The sequence below is a fragment of the Thalassophryne amazonica genome, chromosome 17 (assembly GCF_902500255.1).
Source record: "Thalassophryne amazonica chromosome 17, fThaAma1.1, whole genome shotgun sequence".
In the NCBI taxonomy this organism is placed as follows: domain Eukaryota; kingdom Metazoa; phylum Chordata; class Actinopteri; order Batrachoidiformes; family Batrachoididae; genus Thalassophryne; species Thalassophryne amazonica.
In genome coordinates, this window is record NC_047119.1 from 17,291,329 (window position 1) to 17,315,547 (window position 24,219).

Consider the following 24,219-nt stretch of genomic DNA (forward strand, 5'->3'; position numbering starts at 1 on the left):
AGGGAGGGGCAGTCTTCTGCTGGGACTGGTTGGGGCTGAGGGAGAGAACCAGGAAAAAGACATGCTGTGGAGGGGAGCAGAGATCGATCACTAATGATTAAATGCAGAGTGGTGCATACAGAGCAAAAAGAGAAAGAAACAGTGCATCATGGGAACCCCCCAGCAGTCTACGTCTATAGCAGCATAACTAAGGGATGGTTCAGGGTCACAAGAGAAAACAGCCAAAATTATTGATGGAACAAGCCCCAATGTCTATGGCCTAAATAGTGTTGAAAGAAGGAAAAATCACAAAATACGAAGACCTTAAAAATGAATGACCTACGAACAACATTGAAAGAAATAGAAGAACCTGAAGAAATACGTAACTTGAGGCAATGCCTGGTCAGCCAAGTGCACATGAGGTGCATGTATCCACAATTAAGGGAATGGTCATCACCTTGAAGCGAGCCCTCAGATGCAATGCCAGTAATGTTTAGGGTGCAACTACAGACCCTGGGTCTGGGGCCCATTGCACTCTATAAAAAGAAATCCAAGAGAAATAAAATAAAGATGTATACATACACACACGTATACACACTCATGCCATACACACATCTGCATACACACACGTATACATTCAGCTATAAAGAAGCCAGATGTACACACAGGCATCAGTGGCTGTGATTGGAGAGACTGTGCATCATGTCTGTTGGTCTGATGCATCACCGGTAACAAATCTTCGCGGTGGACTTTTCTTAAAAATGAGACGTGACATTTCAGCTCCAGTTTGCCAGGAGTCACACAAAAGACTCCAGCCAAGATCCTATCAGATTTCTTGTAAGAATGTCCTTCTCTGTTCCACACCACTACGAAACTGTGACTGCTGATAGACAATGAACACTTTCTCCCATCACAGACACAGAAGCCTGTCGGTCCTATTTTACACCCGTCACAAAGTAGCACATAATGCAGCACAAATGTCATTATTAGTTTCTGCTAATCACACACACACACGCTGGTTAGTTTCTTTTCCTCCACTCAGTAATTTGCTTAAATTCATCTTTTTGACTTGTCTGATCTGAGGTCGTGCTCCCAACGGTTTCAGGCCCTCTTGAACTCTCTCTTCAAAGTTCTTATCAATTTTTCCTTAAGCTACTTACTGACTATTGATCTCATGTCGGTATTTAGCCTAGATGGAGTTTACCACCCACTTTGGGTTGCATTCCTAAACAACCAGGCTCCGGGAAGACCTGACCCTGGTGCGACGGGGCCGTTACTGGCCTCACACCATCCACGGTCTGAGCCTCAATAAAAAGGACTCTGGCCCCCAATTCAATTTCAATTTATTTAATTTATACAGTGCCAAATCACAACAAAGCTGCCTTAAGGCGTTTCACACGAGTAATCTCTAACCTTACCAACCCCTAGAACAAGCACGCAGGCGACAGTGGTAAGGAAAAAACTCCCTCTGATGATAATGAGGAAGAAACCACAAGCAGACCAGACTCAGAGGGGCGACCCACTGCTTAGGCCATTCTAACAATTACAAGGTTTTTATAAAGTTTTTACCAAGCTGAAGAAACAGGAAACAGAAAAAAAAAAACAGTATAGCATCAAAATAAAGTGCAGTATTGAGATGAGCACAGTTATTGGCAGGGGGTCATCCAGCACCCTGGGATGCAGGACCAGCATCCATCATGTCATCATACATTCCAAAAGCAGACTGCAGTGTGCGGCGTCAGCTTCAGCCAGGGCATCTCGTGGTCAAACGCCCCCTGTGATGCTCAGCCATCAACTTTGCTTGATATCATCAGTGCCTCGGACAGAGAGAAAAAGAGTAAAATCAGTCAGCCGGAAATAACTGCACCTAAGGTACGAGTTCACCAGCAGTAAATCAACAGGGAAACAGAAAGAATAAATTGCCGGCAGCTAGCCCTGAGCTTCACTAACAGACTCAGAATTTAGATGAAGTGAGGGTGAGACCTGTTCCACTGCCATTAAGATGAGTGAGTTAAAGGGACAGGAAGCATAGTTCCATACTACGTCAGTATGCTAGCCATACGAGAGGGAGAATGGATGCATCTCCGGTTTGGACTTGAATGTCTCTACAGAATCTGACTGTTTTATCTCCACAGGGAGATCATTCCACAAAACAGGCATGATAAGAGAAGGCTCTGTGGCCCGCAGACCTTTTCTTCACCCTAGGGACACAAAGTAAGAAAACATACCAAGAAGACAACTTATCATCCAAAGACACAATTTTGTCACCCAAAAACATTTGGCAGGATTTCACAAAATGATCCATGCAGATTCTGTCATACAGCTGTTGAGAGCATAAACCAGCCTGCCAGACCGTCTTGGCAGATGGACATGATACATCCCAACACAATAAGATCTGTATATCTGCCTAGAAAGTATGCAAGGAACTGGAGGTGGAAGCGAAGGAAAATATCTGGGAGCATGAGCCAGCACCAGTCTCATCTAACGGAAAAGTAACCATCTTCTACAACAATGAGATCCCAGCAGGAAGACATATCAAAGGAGGTGAAATAAAATATGATATTGTCATTTGGAAATTGGAATAAGGAAGAAAAAACACCCCAGCCAAATTTATGGTCTGATGCATCACCAGTAACAAAGCTTCGTGGTGGACTTTTCTTGAAAATGAGATGTGACAGTTCAACTCCAGTTTGCCAGGAGTCACACAAGAGACTCCAGCCAAAATCCTCTCAGATTTCTTGTAAGAATGTCCTTCACTGTTCCACACCACCATGAAACTGTGACTGCTGATAGACAAAGGTCGCACGATGAACACTTTCTCCCATCACAGACACAGAAGAAGCCTGCTGGGTCTATTTTACACCCGTCACAAAGCAGCACAGAATGCAGCACAAATGTTATTCATAGTTTCTGCTAACAAGCAGCAACCTCTAGTACTGACAAGTCAAGCTATTAAGGACGTGCCACTTGAGGCCTGCTACAAAAGTGAGTCACTCCTCATAGATCCTCATGTTAAAATGTGTGTTAGCACTAATTAGCAGGTGTGTACCTGTTTTTGAACAACTGCCCAGTCTGAAAAAATATACGTTCATCTATCACCCAAACCCAGGTTACCAGGCTCTTTAGTCTTAACTAGCTTGATAACTTCAAGATAGGTGGTCTTGCCCACAATGCACCTCGTTACTAATTATGGTTTGATTGGAGTCAGCCAAAATCAGGCACTGCCAAGATGGTGACATCCAAAACCAACCCAGACTTGAGCTACAAACCAGCTCTTGGGGCTTTTACAACAAATATGTAGATGAGTGGGTGTGTTAGCTAGCCCATCACCAAAACAATAGCTTTATTTATAAAGACATAATAAACAGGGGAAGTCATGGTCTAGTGGTTAAGTGTTAGGCTTCAGACCAGAGGATCCTCTGTTCAATCCCGGAAAACCACTAAGGGCCCTTGGGCAAAATCTTTACTCCCCGAGTTGCTCCCAGTGTGTAGTAAGCACCTTGCATGACAGCATCCTGACATCAGTGTGTGAGTGTGTCTGTGTGAATGGGTTAATGTGAGGCATCATTGTAAAGCGCTTTGAGCTTCTGATGCAGATGGAAAAGTGCTATATAAATGCAGTCCATTTACCATTTAAACAAACTAATAAAAAGACACCTCAGCCGTATTTGGATGGGACTTCTTTGACCAGGGGAGGTGGGGTAAAAAGTAAAAATGATCAAAGTTCCTCAGTGATTTTTATTCCGCTTGATTGCACTACTTCAGTCATTTTGACTGATTGTGCCTTCCTGTGTCAGAAAAGACTCTGGCACCTTTTATCTTCTGTAAAACAAGCAGGTGTTTTCCGCAGTTTATCTCAAGTATGGAGGCACTTAAAAATGCATTTGAAAGACAACTGTCGCACCACCAGCAGAGAATTTACATTCACGCTTGAGCTTTATTGACACAGAATTTATGTATCAATCTGTTGACACTTTATGGCAATGAAATCATGTAATCATATTCATGTCAGCACCACACCTCTGCGTGTTCCCTCACTGTGTATCAACGGAACACCTGCTCCAGTTATGACACACAGACACAATGTGGTGTGAACAGGCTGGCTGGGCACCCTGTGTGTGCAGATTGCAAATTAAAGCCACATATCCAGTGGAATGTGCCACTTTTTATTTTATGCTAGTGCAAACATAAAAAAAAAAAAAAAAAACCCAAACAAACAACAAAAAAAGCAGACAAACCTACGCGGCAGATAACGAGAGAGAAGAGAGAAGATAAGTAACCATAGAGACGAGTAAGTCCCTTTGGCTGCACTCTTGTTTTTCCACACAAGGTCGATTCCATACAAGTCTGATGTGGACTTGTAAGTTGAATTGACAATTCCAATTCAACAAATCCAACTCCAATTCAGGGTCACGGGGGTTAGTGTTGGGGCGACACTGGAGCCTATCCCAGCAGTCATAGGGTGAGAGTCGGGGTACGAATACAGGGAGAACACGCAAACTCCACACAGACAGGACTAGACGGAAAACGATCCCAGGATCTTTTTGCTGTGAGGCAACAGTGCTAACCACTAAGCCACCGTGCCGCCCAAAACATGCAAAAAAAAAAAAAAAAAAAAAAAAGATAAAATCTGTAGGTACATAAGCACCTTGTTTGCGTGCATGTCAGAGGGAAACTGTGCCGACATGAGGAGAATAAATGAGTGACGTAAGAGGGAACACACCTGTGAGAATTCAAGGATTAATTATGACTTTACATAAGTCATGTTTTATAACAAGACAAGAAAATGTCTTCTTTCTTTCTCCGCCTCCTTCGTCTGACACCTTCCTCTTTGTCATGCTGCTGCACCCACGTCTGGTGGTGCGACTGTCTCCTATTCTGCACCGGTGAGACAGCAGCCATGTGCTGCCATCAGTACGTCAGACAGACAGATGGCAAACACAGACAGAACACTATGTACCATATATTCACCTCATGTCTGGAGATCAAAAATCTTCCACAGAGAAAATATGCAGAGGAATTAGAGAAACTAGGAAAGTGAAAGAGGGATACTAGTGAAAGAGTAGATAAAAAGGAAACAGTGGGTTACTAGATGGGAGCAAAAGGAGGCAGTGATGTATTACGGCTGGCAGAGAAAAGCTGTGGGAGCACTTCATAAAATCCCCCTCCAATGCTCCCTGTCTGCTCTGCTGCATTTTAAATCATCCCCCAGCATACCACAGAGAGGAAAGAGTGTTTTTTACACCCATTGCAAAGTGACACATTTAATATATACACATACAGTGCATCCAGAAAGTCTTCACAGCACGTCACTGTTTCCACATTTTATGTTACAGCCTTATTCCAAAAAGGAATGAACTTCACTTTTTTCCCTGAAAATTCTACACACAATACCCCATAATGACAATGAGAAAAAAGTATTTTTTTGGGGGGGGGGGGGTTACATTCTGGCAAATTTATTAAAAATAAAAAAACCCCTTTAAGAAATAAAACATTGAATTTAATTGATAAAGTTAAGGTAACATTTTCCACATAACGTTGTCAATTAAGTGCAAAACAATATTGTAGTTGAAATTAATTAAATCAAATGAAACATTAATACTTAAATCCCAGTATTGTTTTGCACTTAATTGATGGAAAAAGTTACCTTAACTTTATCAATTAAATTCTACATTTTATTTCTTAGAGTGAGTGTTATATTAACACTGACAGTGTACATATGGTCCCACTCTGACTAGAGTAGGACCATACGTACACTATCAGCGTTAATTCAACACCATCATTGTTAGTTTTACACTGGTTATTTTACTGTGTATGACATCACATGTACATAAGTATTCGCAGCCTTTGCCATGAAGCTTAAGATTGACCTCAGATGCATTCTGTTTTCACTGATCATCCTTGAGATGTTTCTACAACATAACTGGAGTCCACCTGGGGTAAATTCAGTTGATTGGACATGATTTGGAAAGACGCACAACCTGTCTATAAGGTCCCACAGTCGACAACATGTCAGAGCACAAACCAAGCATGAGGTCAAGGGAATTCTCTCGAGGCACAAATCTGGGGAAGGGCACAGAAACATTTCTGCTGCTTTGAAGGTCCCAATTAGTACAGTGGCCTCCATCATCCTTATGGAGAAGAAGTTCGGCTCCACCAGGACTCTTCCTGGAACTGGCCGCATGTCGAAACTGTGCGATCGGGGGAGAAGGACCTCAGTGAGGGAGGTGACCAATAACCAGATGGTCCCTCTGACAGAGCTCCAGCATTCCTCTATGGAGAGAGAAGAACCTTCAAGAAGGACAACCATCTCTGTAGCAATCCACCAATCAGGCCTGTATGGTAGAGTGGTCAGACAGAAGCCACTCCTTAGTAAAAGGCACATGGCAGCCCACCTGGAGTTTGCCAAAAGGCACCTGAAGGACTCTCAGACCATCTGAAACAACATTCTCTGTTCTAATGAGACAAAAATTGAACTCTTTGGTGTGAATGTCAGGCATCATGTTTGGATGAAACCAGGCACCATCCCTACAGTGAAGCATGGTGGTGGCAGCATCATGCTGTGGGGAAGTTTTTCAGCAACAGGAACTGGGAGACTAGTCAGGATTGAGCAAAAGATGAATGCATCAATGTACAGAGACATCCTGGATGAAAACCTGCTCCAGAGCGCTCTTGACCTCAGACTGGGGTAACGGTTCATCTTTCAGCAGGACAATGACCCTAAACACACAGTCAAGATAAACGGAGTGTCTTCAGGACAACTCTGTGAATGTCCTTCAGTGGACCAGCCAGAGCCCAGACCTGAATCTGATTGAACATCTCTGGAGAAACTGTGGGAGATCTTGCAGACTACATGAAGAAGGAAGTACACTACTCAGAAAATACATGCTTAGTTTAATAAAGCTATGTTAAAGCTGCAGTGTGTAGGACTTCCTGACGTCTCATGGTGAAGTTGCAGATTGCACTATGCTGTCACAATTTCGTTTCCATTGCTTTCTTTCTGCTTCAGTTTTACATGGCTGTTTGGTATTTCCATTCACAGTTGAGGCCTACTGTTTTTCTTCAGCTCTCATAAAGCCAACCTTCAGGATAATACATTCTAATCGTATTGATGATATCAGATTGTGAATCCTTTATCTGAATACAGAACACAATTATAATATCACCCAAGAAAATCATTTGTATGACTTAAATGGTTAATTGAAAGGAACTTTTTTTTAAAAGCATAATTCATTTGTTTCATGAGATTTCCATGCAGCTGTGCTCACATCTCTGATTTGAATGTGCTGCCATCTGGTGTGCATAACAGGTATACTGCAGTAGGTAAAGTGTCAATGTCAGACACTGATATGAGAAAAATACAAAAATGGTTGAGAACCACCATATTTATGTGGTTAACCACGTTACACCCTCATCCTCCGGTCCCAAAGTCTGCAGCCTCACTCCACATCCATCTGGACTTGTGTCCCTCCACTTTCCTTCAGCTGGGCCCCTTCTTGGCTGCCGCTCTGCTGAGTTTTTGCAGAGGCCTCTAATCGTCTCCGGTAGCGTCGGTTCTCCTCGGGGTAGGCGACAACAGATAGAGGCAGTCTGCACATGGCCGGGATTTCGGAGGAAACGAGGAGGAAGACGAGAGTCGACAGGCAGAAAGGCCACGTGCAGGCTGGTAGTGAAAACTGAAAGTCGATGTCACAGAGAAAGAAGGCAGGACATGAGACGAGAGACATCTGGTTGTTCAGATGAAGTTTATGGGATTTGGCACAGAAGGAAAGTCCAATACTTACCAGGGACATCAGATTAGACAGAGCTGACGCCATGTATGCACAGAAAAGTGCTAGAAAGAAACAGATTTTTAGATTATTTTTAAAATAAAAATAAATAGAACGTGATGGGATTGGTATGATGGAGTTTAATATTACGAAAATAAAGTGAAAATATTATATTACGACTTTATTCTCGTAAAATTACGACTTTATTCTCAAAGTCTAAAAAAAAAAAATTCTATGTGGCCCTAAAACGCTGTCGTAGATTGGAAACTTGATGAAAGGTGAATGATGTTCTTTACCACATGTTAGAGCCAGGAGATGAGTTTGCCATGTGAGGACGTAGAACACTCCTCCAATAGCAATGCAGGAGAGAGCGGAGTTATACCCCCATAACCCGGAATAAATGTCCTGGTGAGGAGCTGCCAGAGCAAGTCCTGCACACACATCCACACAATATTCTGCACAAAAGCAATAAACATTTGTACGCTCAATCAGGATATGCATCATGGTGCAGAAAACATGTTTCCTTCACATTTTGCACCATGGTGCCTGCAGCCAGTAGACATTATGCATGTTTCTATGCCAGTAAGAGATTTCTCTGTTTTGTTTTTTAATTTTACCAGACAACATGCCAATGGCAGAGCCCAGCGTAGCATGCAAGCAGATAGTTGGAGAGGAGAGCAGCATTGCCAGAAGGAAAAGGCCTCCTGTCCAAACACTGTCACAGCCGTACACCTGCCCAACTCCAATGGGCACGGACAGGAATAGCTGCAAACAGGAAACCCCGTCACATAAAAAAGCGATAATGTATCACTACGAATATAAAATATCTTTTTGTTTACACACACACACGCACATGCACACTAAAACATTGCTAACAATCAAGCATCTGGACCCCATCTGCCAGCAAGTGTCATTGCTCGTTTCCAGTCATTCTAATTGTTGTGTTCACACTCAGGGCCCACATTCTTTAAAATCATGCATGTACTTGCACCCAGTGGTGCCACCAGGGATTTTAGGCCCCATGAAAAAAAATCTTACTAGGCCACCCCCCATAATATTTTGTCAGTATTATAATTGCATTAGGGGCTTCGCTGGGCCCCTGTCAATCATGGGCCCCTAGAATCCTTCTCATTATTCATGCGTTTTTGGCACCCCTGCTTGCACCCATGGGCGAACTCGTCTTAAATTCCATGTGTTCAGGTGCAGTGATACATTGGTATGGTGGAGGAAGAAAACAATTGCACCGTCGACCACCAAAAATTTGATCTAAGTGCAGCATTACACTGCTATTTATAAGGTGTAATATGCTAATTCAATAAGCATTACATTGGCGAGTTCATGAAGCACACACACTCTGCACATACACACAATTACAAACAACTAGTCGATGAAATAAAAGTAACTATTAATGGAAAAATACAGACTTCACCTTACTGCTTCATTGCTTCACCTCAGGGAGCTTTGGTGGCTGCTTTTCACCCACATGCTTTGAGGTGTTGGCACAGAGCAGAAAACCTTTCGCTTGTTTTAGAAGCCTGATGAGCAGTGCACCAGTTTCTGGAGCACCTTGGTTGAAGACACTGTTACCAAGACACACCCCCCCCCCCCCCCCCGTACATATTTTAGGTTAACTGAGAGATGAAATACAACTTCTTTGCAGCCTGTGGTTTACTTAGCGCTCACATTACACTCCCTCAAAACTACAGAGTCATCTTAGACCACCTATAATCAAGTTGGAAATTAATTCCCACTTTTTCTGAAAATTACATAGTATAATATTTTAAGAAAGTCTTACATTTTTATGATTACTTGCATTATATTTCTGGCGGTCTGTGTACCCACTGGTGGAACTCATGCTATCAACTCATCTGAAGATTAACCTTCTGGCATTGAAAGATAACAAGCATGAAACATTATACAAAGTCTAGAAGCTTGGAAAGGTTTTTGTGTGTATTACAGCTGCATGTTAGCTGGTTTGGCTAACCCTAAACTGTCATCAATTCTGCCTTCGTTAGCTTACCAGAGAAGCTAATAACGGGTTGGAGTATACTTGTTATTTAGATTGCATTCGATTGTTTGCTATTACATGTTCATATGTTTAAAACAAAAAAACAAAACAAAAACTTGCAACATAAATCCATGTGCAACATGAGCAGTGAAGAAACTGTCCAGTGCTAACTTCCGTATCATAGCAAGAACAAGAAAATACTATTTCTTTTGCTGTTGTACCACTAACACCGACAAGAGACCGTATCATGGTTCGGGATACAGCGCTTTGTGTACATGCATCAACCTAGAGATACCTGGAAGCATGAACGCAGGTTATTTTTAGCATGAGCTGATGGCACAAAAGTTGGGTTCAAGAAGGACATTTGTCACTATATATGCAAACATTTATGGCACAGAGACGGACACTGAAAGACATTCATGGGTGTTTGAACAGAAGACAGACAAACAACTACAAAAAGGCAGTAATAGCTGTGTTTGTTAATAAGGCTAAGAGCTTAGCACTCCACCATGGAAAGCCAATAGGTACGGTTGGGCCTATGTCACTTCTGCTGCCATTTTGGATTGCCGCTGAAAACAAAATGTATGCGCACTCACAACCATTGTTGATATAGTCATCTTTACCGCTGTTTATTAGCAAACGCCTGCCGATTTGGTCATGCCAAATGGCGTATGACTTCAAAGCAGGCCCGGTTGCCTGAATACCCCAGCTAGGAATAATGGAATAGGATTCCGGTTCTATTTTGTGGATTTTCTTTCTCTGAACTGCGGCCATGGTTAAGAGGGACAGCCGGTGTCTTGCCAAAGTGCCACTGGAGGTGAAATTCTTGAACTGGCGCAAGATGGACAAAAGTGAAAGCATTTGTCAAGAATGTCTGTCATTAATGAAGAACGAAAGTTGGAGGTTCATAGATGATCAGATACTGTCGTAGTTCCAACCATAAATGATGGCAACTAGCGATCCGGCGACGTTATTCCCATGACCGTCTCATTTACTTGGCTGATAGCAGCCACCCATTTATCCCTTCTGTCTGGACCTTTGTGTTCCTTTTTCCTTCCTTCCTGGAATTATCAGATTCCAAATTATCAAGGGTGAGTAGGGGGCCCCAAGAGGCTTGATTGCTAACACTGTTTCAATGTCACTAAGACTGTAGAAAAGTGAATTTTTCCACAAATTCTTATTATACCTGAGATATACGAGTACTTAGGCCTTCGATGGTAATATTAACAGGATGTGGGTGGATTTTGGGGAAAAAGTCCACCTGAAATAGAAAGTAACTGATTTTTTATATTTATGATTATCAATTGATGACCAATATATTTACAAGCTCTATGTGGTGTTGTACCTCTGGAAAATAGGGATGGTTGGCTCCTGTAGCGGCAATGTGCAGACACAGCAAAATGTTAAAGGGCAGGGTGAATATTGGCACATCCCATTTGGTGGCAACTGAGGACAGAGCACTGGAGACCATAGGGCTGTAAACGCAAACACAGACAAAACAGGAAATCCACTAATAAAGGCTCAGGAAAGACGGGCTACACACTGAATGAAATTGTGACCTTTACAGAGCAACACACTGACAATATTAAAATAATGCATGTTCAAGGTTTAAAGAAGAAGAAGAAAAAAGAAAAACTGGAACGATTGTACCGAGTTAAAACTGTGATTTGATTTTCATGTTTTTCTTCATGTTGATCTTCGCGTTTGCTATGTCATTGTACTAATTTGCAGAGAAATATGAGAATAATGGCAGAAACTAATTACGTGGTCTAAGCTGTTGGTGGAAAAAGGAGATGTGCCATGTGAGCTAAGAGTCAAAACTTTAAATATTACCAGCAGTCTGGGATTGCATTGTGGTAATGATGAGAAATGTTCTTTAAGTTCTATTCATTTCCAGGTTTCTTTTTTTGAATTTTTATTTCAGCGGTGGCTCAGGAATCAGTTCGCTCAATCCTTGTCAACCTCAAGACCTCATAGTTTTAGTCAAATTAATCTCCTGTAGATTTAGTCAACTAAAATCTTGTGATATTTAGCCAACTAAAACAATTCAGATGACTAAATTTGACAAATCTAATCGGCATTTTAGTCAAGACTATGGTTAAATATGCTGGCAAAAGTACTGTACCATTGAGGAAACATCAGCCATGGTATTTGTGGCCATGTGGGGGGTTTGTCTGGGCATGATACCGATGCCTCCATGTTGAGTGTAGAGGCAACCTGAGCACATACTCCCAGTCATAATCTATGTCCGTAACACAATGTGCCACTGAATGCGCAGTAGAGATGTAACAAGACCACTTATAAATGAGTACTAGTCCAAATCAATATCTTAAATGGGTCAAGTGTGAGTCAAGACCAAGACTTTGTGATTTTGCAGTTGTTGACAAGGTGAGACAGAGCCAAGACCGAGGCCTAAAAAACAAGTCTGTTTTCAGGACCACAAATTTATTTAGACTTAACATCACCCCTGTCAATATTCAAAAGCGAAATTTCTGTGTGGACACGGGTTCATTGTAATTACCTGAGGCCATCAAATATGGCCATTTGGTATTGGGAAGGCTTTGTGTCCGTCTATCCGTCTGTCTGTGCTCAGTATAACTCCAGTCCTATTACTGCCAGAGTCTTCAAATTCACATGGGAACATTCTTGGGACACAGACCTTGGACAAGTTCAAAGATGGCTAACCTGACCTATTTTAAGGTTAAAAAGCCACATTCTGTTTTAATCTTTTTTTTTTTTTTTTAGTGGTGGGTGTGACAGCCAATCAATAGAGATGCACCGTGATGTCAGTGGTAGGTCTGCCTAAGTTCGCTTTATTTATGTGTTTATATACATTCCTCATATTTTATGTAAAAGTTAGCGAGAACTAAACACATCTAAAACTGAAAACTCTGTTTTTGGATCCTAATAACACCTCTGAAGTGATTTAGAAGACATTTTGCTGACATTAGCGTGATGATGTCACAGACTTGTTTAGCTAGCTGCAAAACTATTTCATTTGTGTGTTACCTCATTTATTATGTAAAAGCTAGTGAGAAACAAACACTTCTAAAACTGAAAACGCTGTTTTTGGATCCTAATAACACCTCTGAAGTGATTTAGAAGACATTTCGCCGACATTAGTGTGATTTTGTCACCGACTTGTTTAGCTAGCTGCAAAACTCTATTTCATTTGTGTGTTACCTCTGTCATTTATTATGTAAAAGCTAGTGAGAAACAAACTTCTAAAACTGAAAACGCTGTCACGGATATTAGCGTGCATGCTAACTTTCTATGGAGTTAAATTTGTCTCATTAATACCTACAAATGCACAGAGGGTGATCTACAAATATTACTTGATTTGCACAACTTTTGCTCTTGTCAAAAGCTCATGTTTATACACATGGAAGGCCTAATGCAGACTCTGTTAAAATGTAAATATTGTTTTTGATTGATTGATAGAGGGGCTTTACTGAACATGTACAAATTGTATGAAAGACAACAGGATCTTAATAATTAATTAAACAACTGCAAATTATAAACACAATGCTCATACGGCTAAGTGTATTTTAGCATTGCATTATAATTTTTAAACTACACATATACTCATTCTAGCCTGAGACAAGAGTCAAGTTAGAGTCTTTTCAATTTATTTCATTGAAGGTCTAACCTTAACAACTCCCAGAGCAAGCACACAGTGGTAAGGAAAAACTCCCTCTGAAGATTTGAGGAAGAAACCTCAAGCAGACCAGACTCAAAGGGGTGACCTTCTGTCTGGGCCATGCTACCAACACACTTGACAAAACAATTTATAAAACGAATATACAGGAAATTTTAAGCTAAGTAGGGAGGTGGTCCATGAGCAGAACCTTCTGGAGATAGGTCTCGACAACGAGGCTGGACTTGTGTACTACAACTAGGGAGGGGTGTTATTTCAAAAAAAATGTGGAAATCTATAAATGTTTGCATGGAATATGGAAATATACATGGCATAAACCATAGCAGGATAAATGTTGGGTCATTTGGTTCCAAAAACCCATATGGACGGAGTGTTTGAAAATGTCAAGTAATGCGTGTGTCGTAAATGTGCTGTTGATGTAGAAAACCACTCTGTTGCTTATAATTAGTTCATTGTGGCCATGTCATTCTTTACATGTGATGATTATACTCAACTGATGTTCCTGAAATAAAAACTACATAGCTTTTGTTTGTTATAATTGATCGTAACATATGTACTGAAATTAGTTTTTTTTGTCAATTACTCTTAAAAAACACCAGATAGGCTTATTGTTAATATAGAAGTTGAATATAAACTTGGGGTCAAGCAAAATTTGGAGCCAAATTTCAAGTGTCTAGGTGCAGCAGTTCTCAAGATATGACATTTTCGTCGATATTTTTGGCGATTTTTGAACCCGATATCTTCACTGGCTCTGTCCATATGGGTTTTTGGAACCAAATGACCCAAAATTGATCCTGCTATGGTTTATTCCGTGTATATTTCCATATTCCATGCAAACATTTATAGATTTCCAAATTTTTTTGAAATAACACCCCTCCCTACTACAACAGTAATGATCATGGAGTCAAATGTCAGAATTAGTGAAAATGGAGAGCAAGGTGAACAAATAATTTGTTGGAGAAGACTCCTATCTTTAAGCTGTGACTAATCCGTAACCATCTCTCACAGATTCTACTGGACTCAAATCTGCAGAAATGATTATAGTCTTCTTACTTTAGATGCAGAATTTGGATCCTTGTAGCACATTTAAACTCTCAAAGTAGCAAAATTATTCCATAATATTTTACCACTGCTTCTCTATCCATAATTAATTTTGAGTGCTGCACACTTACCATAACATGGACAGGAACACATTTGGCAGGAAAAGCCACCAGTACCACTTTCCTTTGGCAGAGAAAACAGCTAGCAGTGTGCCAACCAATGTGCCATTATAGCCAAATAAGCCAGCTGATATGGCTGCCCTGGGGAGGATTTGGCAGATGTAGCTGTTGTGAGTGCAACGTAGAGTTAAATGGAAAAGAAACAGTGAAAACAGAATACCGGCAACGCCAAAGTGCAGCCCATGGCAATAAGCTGCAACCATTTATAGCTTCATCAAGGTAGTTTTTTTTCTTCACATGACCTGTTTTGTCCCAAAACGACAGCCGACACAGTGGAGATGAGAGTCCCCAGCAGGCCGTTCAGAGCCCACCAAGGGTTCTGGAGGAAGAGGCCGGCGGTGATGAGGAGCCCGCTGACAGGGTTGTTGACAAACACAACCTGCGCCACCCCTCGAAAAATCCAGTCCACCAGCTGGACTGCCACAGCCTGTTCTGTCACAGACAGCGGGGGGCGACATTCAACTCTCGCCATTATCATTGCAGACAATTACACAACCCCAACTCAGAAAACGTTTGTAGGATGTGGAAAGTTTGATTTTAAAATCCTGCAGTGATCCTTACTAGAGCCCGACCGATATGGATTTTTGAGGCCGATGCCGATAACGATATTGGATGAAAAAAAATGCAGATAATCGGCTCATTTGCCGATAGCTGATAAATCAGTGGATATATATCTATTTTTTAAATGAATAAATGTTATTTTTTGGATCCTTAAGTAAAAAGGTCTGAGCTAAAAGCTGAAGCTTTGTCCTCATATTGATTAACTTTATAACTACATAAACTGAGTTAATCAAACTGAGTTGAACTGAAACGGGAGAAATGTGGGTGACTGTAATCCCAAAGTTATTACAAACAACATCCTTATAAACTTACTTGTATGCTTTTGTCAGCTGATCAGTGCAGTGTGACGGCGAACTATGGGGGCCGGTGATGAACACATTTAAGCAGGGGTGTAAGCAGCTCTCAGTTGAATGGAGTCAGAGCTCTATCTACTGGACAAACGGTACAAGGACATTTTACATTGCCAACACAAACATTATTTCAGTAACTGTTCATGAAAAATTATCGGTGTTCTATCGGCAAAATTTCGGCCGATAGTGAATACTTTGAAAAGGGCTTATGTCGGCCGATAATATCGGCCGGTCGATTTATCGGTCGGGCACTAATCCTAACATTTACTTTGACCTTTGTTTAATTGCAGACAGTATTATCTCAAGATATATCATCGTTTGTGTGGTCAACTTCATTGCATTACTTTCCAGCAAGAGTTGATGGTGGTTTTCTTGAGATAAGTCGGGGGATGGCTACATTAACATCTCAGAGTGAGTGAAAATGTCTTGGGCAATAATTAAGAAATACAGTTTTATATTTTTATGGTAAATCTGTGTCAAGTAGGCAGTTCTGATTATGCTGGAAAGAGACTAGTGAGGGAAGCCACAAGACACTGAGGCATTTCTGAAAGAATCATAGACTTCTGTGGATGTGAGTGGAGAAACTGGGAATGGTGCAAGATTTGTCTGTTGCATCCTCGTTCACAGCTTCATTTTGGAGTGGAGTAGAGAAGGATTGTAACAAGAAATTGCATCAAATCTTCACTTGGGTTTCCTGGTAAACTGCAGTTCAAATTTTGCATGTTCATTTAAAGAAAATTCTCCTCTATACATTACATCACCAAGCTGTATAATGGATGATGGAAATGACAAAAGCTGCATTATACAACAGCTCCTTCAGAGTCATCTTGCTGGTTTCCCTCAGTTGTCTGCTTCCAGCAGAGCCACTCAGTTTTTGAAAAGAGGCTACTCACCACAAATGTACCACAGAATACCAAACTGCTTGTATTTTTTAATGATTGTCCAAGACATATTCAGGCACTTGGAAATGTTCATGTATCCACAATCTGTAAAAGTGATGATTTCATCCTTATATTTTGAACTAGCCCCCATCCCATGCTGTTTTTTTAATATGTAGCAGACCTTGAAAGGAGAAATAGGTTAATACTAACAAATGAAGTTATGATGACCACACAAAACTTGAAATACGAGGTCTGTTAGAAAAGTATCCAACCTTATTATTTAAAAAAAACAACCATATGGATTTGAATCACGTGTGATTACGTCAGCCAAGCTTGAACCCTTGTGGGCATGTGAGAGTTTTTTCACGCCTGTCGGTGTCGTCATTCGCCTGTGAGCACGCCTTGTGGAAGGAGTGGTCCACCCCCCTCGTCGGAATTCCTTTGTCGGAGAAGTTGCTGAGAGACTGGTGCTGTGCTTGATCAAACTTTTTTCAGAAACTGTGAGGCACATCCGAGTGGACACCATTCGAGAAATTCAGCTGATTTTCTGTGAAAATTTTAACGGCTGATGAGAGATTTTGGATTGTTTCTATCGCTGTAATTACTTCCCACGGAGCGGGACGTCGCGCAGCGCTCCGAGGCGACGTTGTCATCCTGTTTCAAGCTGAAAACCTCCAAATTTAAGCCTCTGTTGATCCAGGACGTCGTGAAAGAACAGAGAACTTTCAGAAGAGGTCAGAATCAGCAGTTTATCCGGACATTCCACTGTTAAAGGAGATTTTTTAAATGAAAGAGCCAGCGCCGCGTGCCCACCACAGGAAAAACACCTCTGTTGGAAGCCTTAACGACAAGTTGGAACATGCCCTGTTGTTAAACAATTTCTCAGATACTCACTCAACTGAAAGACACCAAAAGCCGCCTGGATTTTACAAATGGTTATCAACACGGAGGTGTTTTTCCTGTGGCGGGCGCCGGCTGCGAGCCGACGCACCAATCCGGCCGCACGTCTTTCATTAAAAAAAAATCTCCTTCAACAGTGGAATGTCCGGATAAACTGCTGATCCCGACTTCTTCTGAAAGTTCTGTTCTCTCACGACGTCCTGGGTCAACAGAGGCTTAAATTTGGAGGTTTTCAGCTTGAAACAGGATGACGACGTCGCCTCGGAGCGCTGCGCGACGTCCCGCTCCTTGGGAAGTCCTTACAGCGATAGAAACAATCCAAAATCTCTCATCAGCCGTTAAAATTTTCCCCGAAAACCAGCTTAATTTCTCAAATGCGTCCACTCGGATGTGCCTCACAGTTTTCGAAAAAATTTTGATGAAGCACAGCGCCAGTCTCTCAGCAACTTCTCAGACAATGAAAATCCGACGAGGGGGCTGGACCACTCCTTCACAAGGCGTGCTCACAGGTGAATGACGTCACCGACAGGCGTGAAAAAACTCACGCATGCGCATGAGGGTTCAAGTTTGGCTGATGTAATCACATGTGATTCAAATCCATATAGTTTTAAAAAAAAAATAAAACTGTCGGTTTATTTTCTAACAGACCTCGTATATTGAGTTGATACTGTCTACAATGAAAAGATAAGTCAAAGAAATGTAAGAATCACAGTGGTTTTATTTAAGTTCACATTTTCCATATGATTGTAACTTATTGTCAGTTGGGGTTGTAGAACACTGCTCCAAATTAAGCATAAGTGACATGCAGCGTGGAAGACAAGATGTAATTACCTACTTTTCACCAGTTCTGCACAAACAGCCATATCACCGGTAAATACCCCAATGGTTCTTGAGATGCAGATGTGAGCTGATGTTTCTTCACGTGAGGGCTGGTCGATGTTCTCCATGTTATTCTGTAAAAGTACCAATTTCATTCAGTGTGTATGTATTCCATGCACAGAACTGAAACCCAAATGATCCTTTCTCAGAGACAAACAGGGTGTCGCACAGACACGCGACAAGATAAGATGTTGCAGCTTGCACACGCCTCGTGATTAAGCACAAACATCGTCATGGTTTATGGCCTTAACAGAAAGATAACAGCACTGTACATAATAGTGGCTGAAGGAAACTTTTAGTTACTTTTTGCTACTGCAAGGCTACAAGGTCAACTAAATAAGCCACTGCTATCGGTCCAGACCAGAATATAATCAGAGAGCAGCTGTTGCTCCAACACACAATGCACTATTGCTACTCTCACCTACACAATAACCCAAGACAGGACACTCAAGAGACTTCATTAGCATCATTTCAATCCACCCAGCTGAAAGTGGGTACAGTACCCTTCATAGCTGCAGAGGCAAACTACAATGGATTGATGTCCCGTTCTTAGACTCCTACCTCACCTCACTCTACGGTACGTGAGGATATGCACTGACCTGTGTGTGTCAGGGCCTCCAGAGGGCTTACGTTTATGCTATAATTACCAGCACCAAGGAGCTTTTTTCATTGCTATTTCTTGATATATTATATAATATTAGTCACGATTAGTCGCATGATTTCCATTATTAATCGCAATTAATTGCATTGTTATAATATATGCAAAATTCAAAAATGAATTCAAAAGTCATGTATAGCACAATTGTATTTGAAATGTTCTGCCATATGAATGAAAGTGCCATAAAGTTTGTTCTGCAAACACTTATCAGCATTTTGCTTATGCAGTTGCACTTAAATGAAAATAAATTATGGTTACCCAGTGATGTCCAATAGTACCCATTGAGAGCAACAGCAGGTGCACATTGTAAAGTTGTGGCTTTTGCAGTTCTCTCCTTTATGGTGCGTTGTGAGTGAATCTCATATGTGCTGTCATTTGTTGCCATTCTCAGACCGACATCCTCCACAACACTAATCAGCCTGCAGTCTGTGGCAATCCATTTTGCTGTTGCATTTGTGAGCCTCTCTTGTCTTTATCTGTTGTTCTCCCACACGCTGTATCTAACGTAGTCTGCTGAAGCCTTGTGCCGCAGTTTGTTTCGTTGAATGATTTGTTGGTATCATCTGTGTGTGCGCTGAATTTAGGTGATATTTAAGACTCGAACTACTCCGCTGATAAGAAAATTCAGCTTTGCAGTGGCTGCAAATAACTTTGGTTCTGTCAACTATGCCATCTGGAAGCACTTTAAACTGAAAATGGCCATGTAAAAGTTCCGTGCCTGTCTCCATGTTGGTTGGTTTATCCACCAATTCTTTTCCGGTCAGGGACTTGTCACACCAGTTCCTGTGAGCGTGGCAGCAGTCAGCAACAGACTTGCAAAACAAAAGCCTGTGAGCAACAGACTCTTACAATAATAAAAAAAAACCCCAACTGCTTTACTGTACGATTAAAAAAAAAAGAAAATTGTCAGCGTTAATTACAAAGCATCAACTTGCCCAGCCCTAATATACATATACATATACATACACATATATATACACACACAACAAAAATATAAACGCAACACTTTTGGTTTTGCTCCCATTTTGTATGAGATGAACTCAAAGATCTAAAACTTTTTCCACATACACAATATCACCATTTCCCTCAAATATTGTTCACAAACCAGTCTAAATCTGTGATAGTGAGCACTTCTCCTTTGCTGAGATAATCCATCCCCCCTCACAGGTGTGCCATATCAAGATGCTGATTAGACACCATGATTAGTGCACAGGTGTGCCTTAGACTGTCCACAATAAAAGGCCACTCTGAAAGGTGCAGTGTTGTTTTATTGGGGGGGATACCAGTCAGTATCTGGTGTGACCACCATTTGCCTCATGCAGTGCAACACATCTCCTTCGCATAGAGTTGATCAAGTTGTCAATTGTGGCCTGTGGAATGTTGGTCCACTCCTCTGCAATGGCTGTGTGAAGTTGCTGGATACTGGCAGGAACTGGTACACGCTGTTGTATACGCCGGTCCAGAGCATCCCAAACATGCTCAATGGGTGACATGTCCGGTGAGTATGCCGGCCATGCAAGAACTGGGACATTTTCAGCTTCCAAGAATTGTGTACAGATCCTTGCAACATGGGGCCGTGCATTATCCTGCTGCAACATGAGGTGATGTTCTTGGATGTATGGCACAACATGGGCCTCAGGATCTCGTCACGGTATCTCTGTGCATTCAAAATGCCATCAATAAAATGCACCTGTGTTCTTCGTCCATAACAGACGCCTGCCCATACCATAACCCCACCGCCACCATGGGCCACTCGATCCACAACATTGACATCAGAAAACCGCTCACCCACACGACACCACACACGCTGTCTGCCATCTGCCCTGGACAGTGTGAACCGGGATTCGTCCGTGAAGAGAACACCTCTCCAACGTGCCAAACGCCAGCGAATGTGAGCATTTGCCCACTCAAGTCGGTTACGACGACGAACTGGAGTCAGGTCGAGACCCCGATGAGGACGACGAGCATGCAGATGAGCTTCCCTGAGACGGTTTCTGACAGTTTATGCAGAAATTCTTTGGTTATGCAAACCGATTGTTTCAGCAGCTGTCCGAGTGGCTGGTCTCAGACGATCTCGGAGGTGAACATGCTGGATGTGGAGGTCCTGGGCTGGTGTGGTTACACGTGGTCTGCGGTTGTGAGGCTGGTTGGATGTACTGCCAAATTCTCTGAAACGCCTTTGGAGACGGCTTATGGTAGAGAAATGAACATTCAATACACGAGCAACAGCTCTGGTTGACATTCCTGCTGTCAGCCTGCCAATTGCATGCTCCCTCAAATCTTGCGACATCTGTGGCATTGTGCTGTGTGATAAAACTGCACCTTTCAGAGTGGCCTTTTATTGTGGACAGTCTAAGGCACACCTGTGCACTAATCATGGTGTCTAATCAGCATCTTGATATGGCACACATGTGAGGTGGAATGGATTATCTCAGCAAAGGAGAAGTGCTCACTATCACAGATTTAGACTGGTTTGTGAACAATATTTGAGGGAAATGGTGATATTGTGTATGTGGAAAAAGTTTTAGATCTTTGAGTTCATCTCATACAAAATGGGAGCAAAACCAAAAGTGTTGCGTGTGTGTGTATATATACATATATACACACACACACACATACATATATATATATATATATACATATACATATACACATACATATATACACACACACACACACAAGGTCTATTAGAAAAGTATCCAACATTTTTTTAAAAAAACCATATGGATTTGAATCACATGTAATTACATCAGCCAAGCTTGAACCCTCGTCTGCATGCGAGAGTTTTTTCACGCCTGTCGCTGACGTCATTCGCCTGTGAGCACGCCTTGTGGGAGGAGTGGTCCAGCCTCCTCGTCGGAATTCCTTTGTCGGAGAAGTTGCTGAGAGACTGGCGCTGTGCTTCATCAAAATTTTTTCAAAAACTGTGAGGCACATCCGAGTGGACACCATTCGACAAATTAAGCTGGTTTTCTGTGAATTTTAACAGCTGATGAGAGATTTTGAATTGTTTCTATAGCTGTAAGGACTTCCCACGGAGCAGGACGTCGCGCAGCACTCCGAGGCGATGTCGTCATCATATTTCAAGCTGAAAACCTCCAAATTTAAGCCTCTGTTGACCCAGGACGTCGTGAGAGAACAGAGAACTTTCAGAAGAGGTCGGAATCAGCAGTTTATCCAGACATTCCACTGTTAAAGGAGATTTTTTTAATGAAAGACGTGCGGACGGATTGGCGCGTCAGCTCGCAGCCGGCGCGGCGCGCCCGCCACAGGAATAACACCTCAGTTGGAAGCCTTAAGGACAAGTTGGAACATGCCCTGCTGTTAAACAATTTCTCAGATACTCAACTGAAAGCCACCAAAAGCCGCCTGGATTTTACAAATGGTTATCAACACGGAGGTGTTTTTCCTGTGGCGGGCGCGCCTCTGAGCGCTGTGTGACGTCCCGCTCCATGGGAAGTCCTTACAGCGATAGAAACAATCCAAAATCTCTCAGCAGCCGTTAAAATTTTCACCAAAAACCAGCTTAATTTCTGAAATGGTATCCACTCGGATGTGCCTCACATTTTTCAAAAAAATTTTGATGAAGCACAGCGCCAGTCTCTCAGCAACTTCTCAGACAATGAAAATCCGATGAGGGGGCTGGACCACTCTTCCCACAAGGCGTGCTCACAGGCGAATGACGTCACCGACAGGCGTGGAAAAACTCACGCATGCGCACGAAGGTTCAAGCTTGGCTGACGTAAAAACATATGAATCAAATCCATATAGTTTTTTAAAGAAATTAAACGGTACCTCGTACGGACCTCGTACGTGTGTGTAAAAAGTGAAGCACTATGAGTTTTTAATAAACTTGCAAAAATCTCAAAAAAGCTGTGTCACATTGTCATTATGGGGTATTGTGTGTAGAATTTTGAAAAAAAACAAACAAAACAATTTACTCCATTTTGGAATAAGGGTGTAACATAGCAAAATGTGAAGTGCTGTGAATAATTTCTGGATTCACTCTATTTATCTATCTATCTATGTGGAAAAGTGGACCTAAAATGTCGTTAAATGTTAATGTCACGGCCACATTAATTACAAATGAGGGTGACAAGCAGTTGGTTTTGTGGCTCGATGGGCGTTCCAGGGGCATGCGTACTACATCTCTATAAAATGTCTTGTAAGTCACTTCAGAGGTGTTTTGTTGTTACAAAAACAGTGTTTTTAGACGTAGAAGTGTTTATTTATCATTAACATTTACAAAATACATGAGAAACATTAGATTTATGTAGAAATACAGCTGTTTGGGAACATATTCCATAATCTTGGATTGTTTTCTTCAAGCGAAAAACCAGTTGATGTCACATGGCCTCTTCACTTGGATTGGCTGTCGCTGCGCTCAGTATTTGCATAAAGGTCTATTTTGGCTCCTCCTGTCTGGTGGCAGAGTAACTTGTCTCTTGCCACTGCAAAATTCCCGTGCTGATTGCAAGTGAATATCAAGTGGTCACTTGCTGCCGCTCGCTGCTAATGTGACCATACCTTGAGGGGGATCTGGCTCAATGTGTGGCTCTGACGCCCCCCTTCCCCGGTCATTACAACATTGTCAGACAGGGTGAATGCATTTGTACATAACATTCTGTAAATACTGCAATCTTGCAATGACAGGGCTCAAGGAAGCATGGCACAGAATATGGGAGGGCACAAAATGCAGACTCAAGGACGAGGTGTTATAAGTAGAAAATAAGCTTTATCGTTTTCACAGGTAGTGGTATGGTACACGGGAAGGCAGGCAGCGAAGCAGAGGTACAGATAAGTGCTAGGCAAAAACGTGGTCGAGAGACAGGCTGGGTTCAAAAACACGGTGAGATACTGTATCAAAGGCAGAGGCAAAAACAAGGTCCAGTAAACAAAGCAAGGTTGTAACACATTGAGGCAAAAACAAGACAGAATCAAGAGGTTGGAACGTGGATACATGAATCACGACGAACTGGCAGGGGAGCGGAGAAAGTGAAGGCCTTAAATACACAGGTGAGGTAATTAGGTTAACAAGGTGCATGTGTGGATGAAAGTTCCAGAAGGGAGGTGTGGTCGGGTGAATCCAAGAGGAGGGAAGAGATGCAAGAGAGTGAGGGAGTGATTCAGGCAGACTGTGACAAAGATGAAACAGACAAGTGCAAGAGAGTAAGTGAACGTATGGGGAAAACAGAGACAAAGATGAAACAAGCACATGCAAGCATGTAAGGGAACACACAGGGGAGAACAAAGAAGAAACAGACAGGTGCAAGAGTGTACGTGAAGGAAACGCAAACGGTGACCAAAATCAGTGACTGTAAAGGAACAAACTAAACACATGGCTAAAGTCAAAAAG

General features: G+C 42.0%; 1 protein-coding gene and 2 long non-coding RNA genes across 4 annotated transcripts; 1 reads left to right on the top strand and 2 right to left on the bottom strand.

Annotated features, from left to right (window-relative positions):
• Nucleotides 1–6,806: 6,806 nt before the first annotated feature.
• On the bottom strand, nucleotides 6,807–18,334 carry LOC117529957 (urea transporter 1-like). 2 transcript variants are annotated; one of them, XM_034192865.1, is made up of 9 exons: nucleotides 18,162–18,334; nucleotides 14,877–15,066; nucleotides 14,587–14,715; nucleotides 11,102–11,231; nucleotides 10,943–11,017; nucleotides 8,366–8,513; nucleotides 8,045–8,095; nucleotides 7,764–7,813; nucleotides 6,807–7,655 (listed from the first exon to the last, which is right to left on the bottom strand). In XM_034192865.1, the coding sequence occupies exons 1-9, from the start codon at nucleotides 18,298–18,300 to the stop codon at nucleotides 7,419–7,421; spliced, it is 1,149 nt and encodes a 382-aa protein (XP_034048756.1). In that variant the 5' UTR covers nucleotides 18,301–18,334; the 3' UTR covers nucleotides 6,807–7,418. The 2 variants fall into 2 exon arrangements, with proteins under 2 accessions (XP_034048756.1, XP_034048755.1); XM_034192864.1 differs by having other exon boundaries at nucleotides 8,045–8,179.
• Nucleotides 8,853–10,520, bottom strand: LOC117529958. The gene is made up of 3 exons (XR_004566160.1): nucleotides 10,433–10,520; nucleotides 9,706–9,707; nucleotides 8,853–8,864 (listed from the first exon to the last, which is right to left on the bottom strand). It is a non-coding gene; the product is annotated as an uncharacterized LOC117529958 (long non-coding RNA).
• On the top strand, nucleotides 10,711–23,005 carry LOC117529959. Its single transcript, XR_004566161.1, has 3 exons — nucleotides 10,711–10,740; nucleotides 17,756–17,760; nucleotides 22,996–23,005. It is a non-coding gene; the product is annotated as an uncharacterized LOC117529959 (long non-coding RNA).
• Nucleotides 23,006–24,219: the final 1,214 nt, after the last annotated feature.

What these genes read in the sequence shown, in the direction of transcription:
- LOC117529957 (XM_034192864.1), bottom strand. Translation starts at nt 18,300, where the DNA reads ATGAAATTGGTACTTTTACAGAATAACATGGAGAACATCGACCAGCCC. An exon ending in ACCATCCCTATTTTCCAGAG is followed by an intron (nt 11,018 to 11,101) that starts GTACAACACCAC and finishes TTTCTATTTCAG; the next exon opens with GTGGACTTTTTCCCCAAAAT. An exon ending in TGCCATTGGCATGTTGTCTG is followed by an intron (nt 8,180 to 8,365) that starts GTAAAATTAAAA and finishes ATGTGTGTGCAG; the next exon opens with GACTTGCTCTGGCAGCTCCT.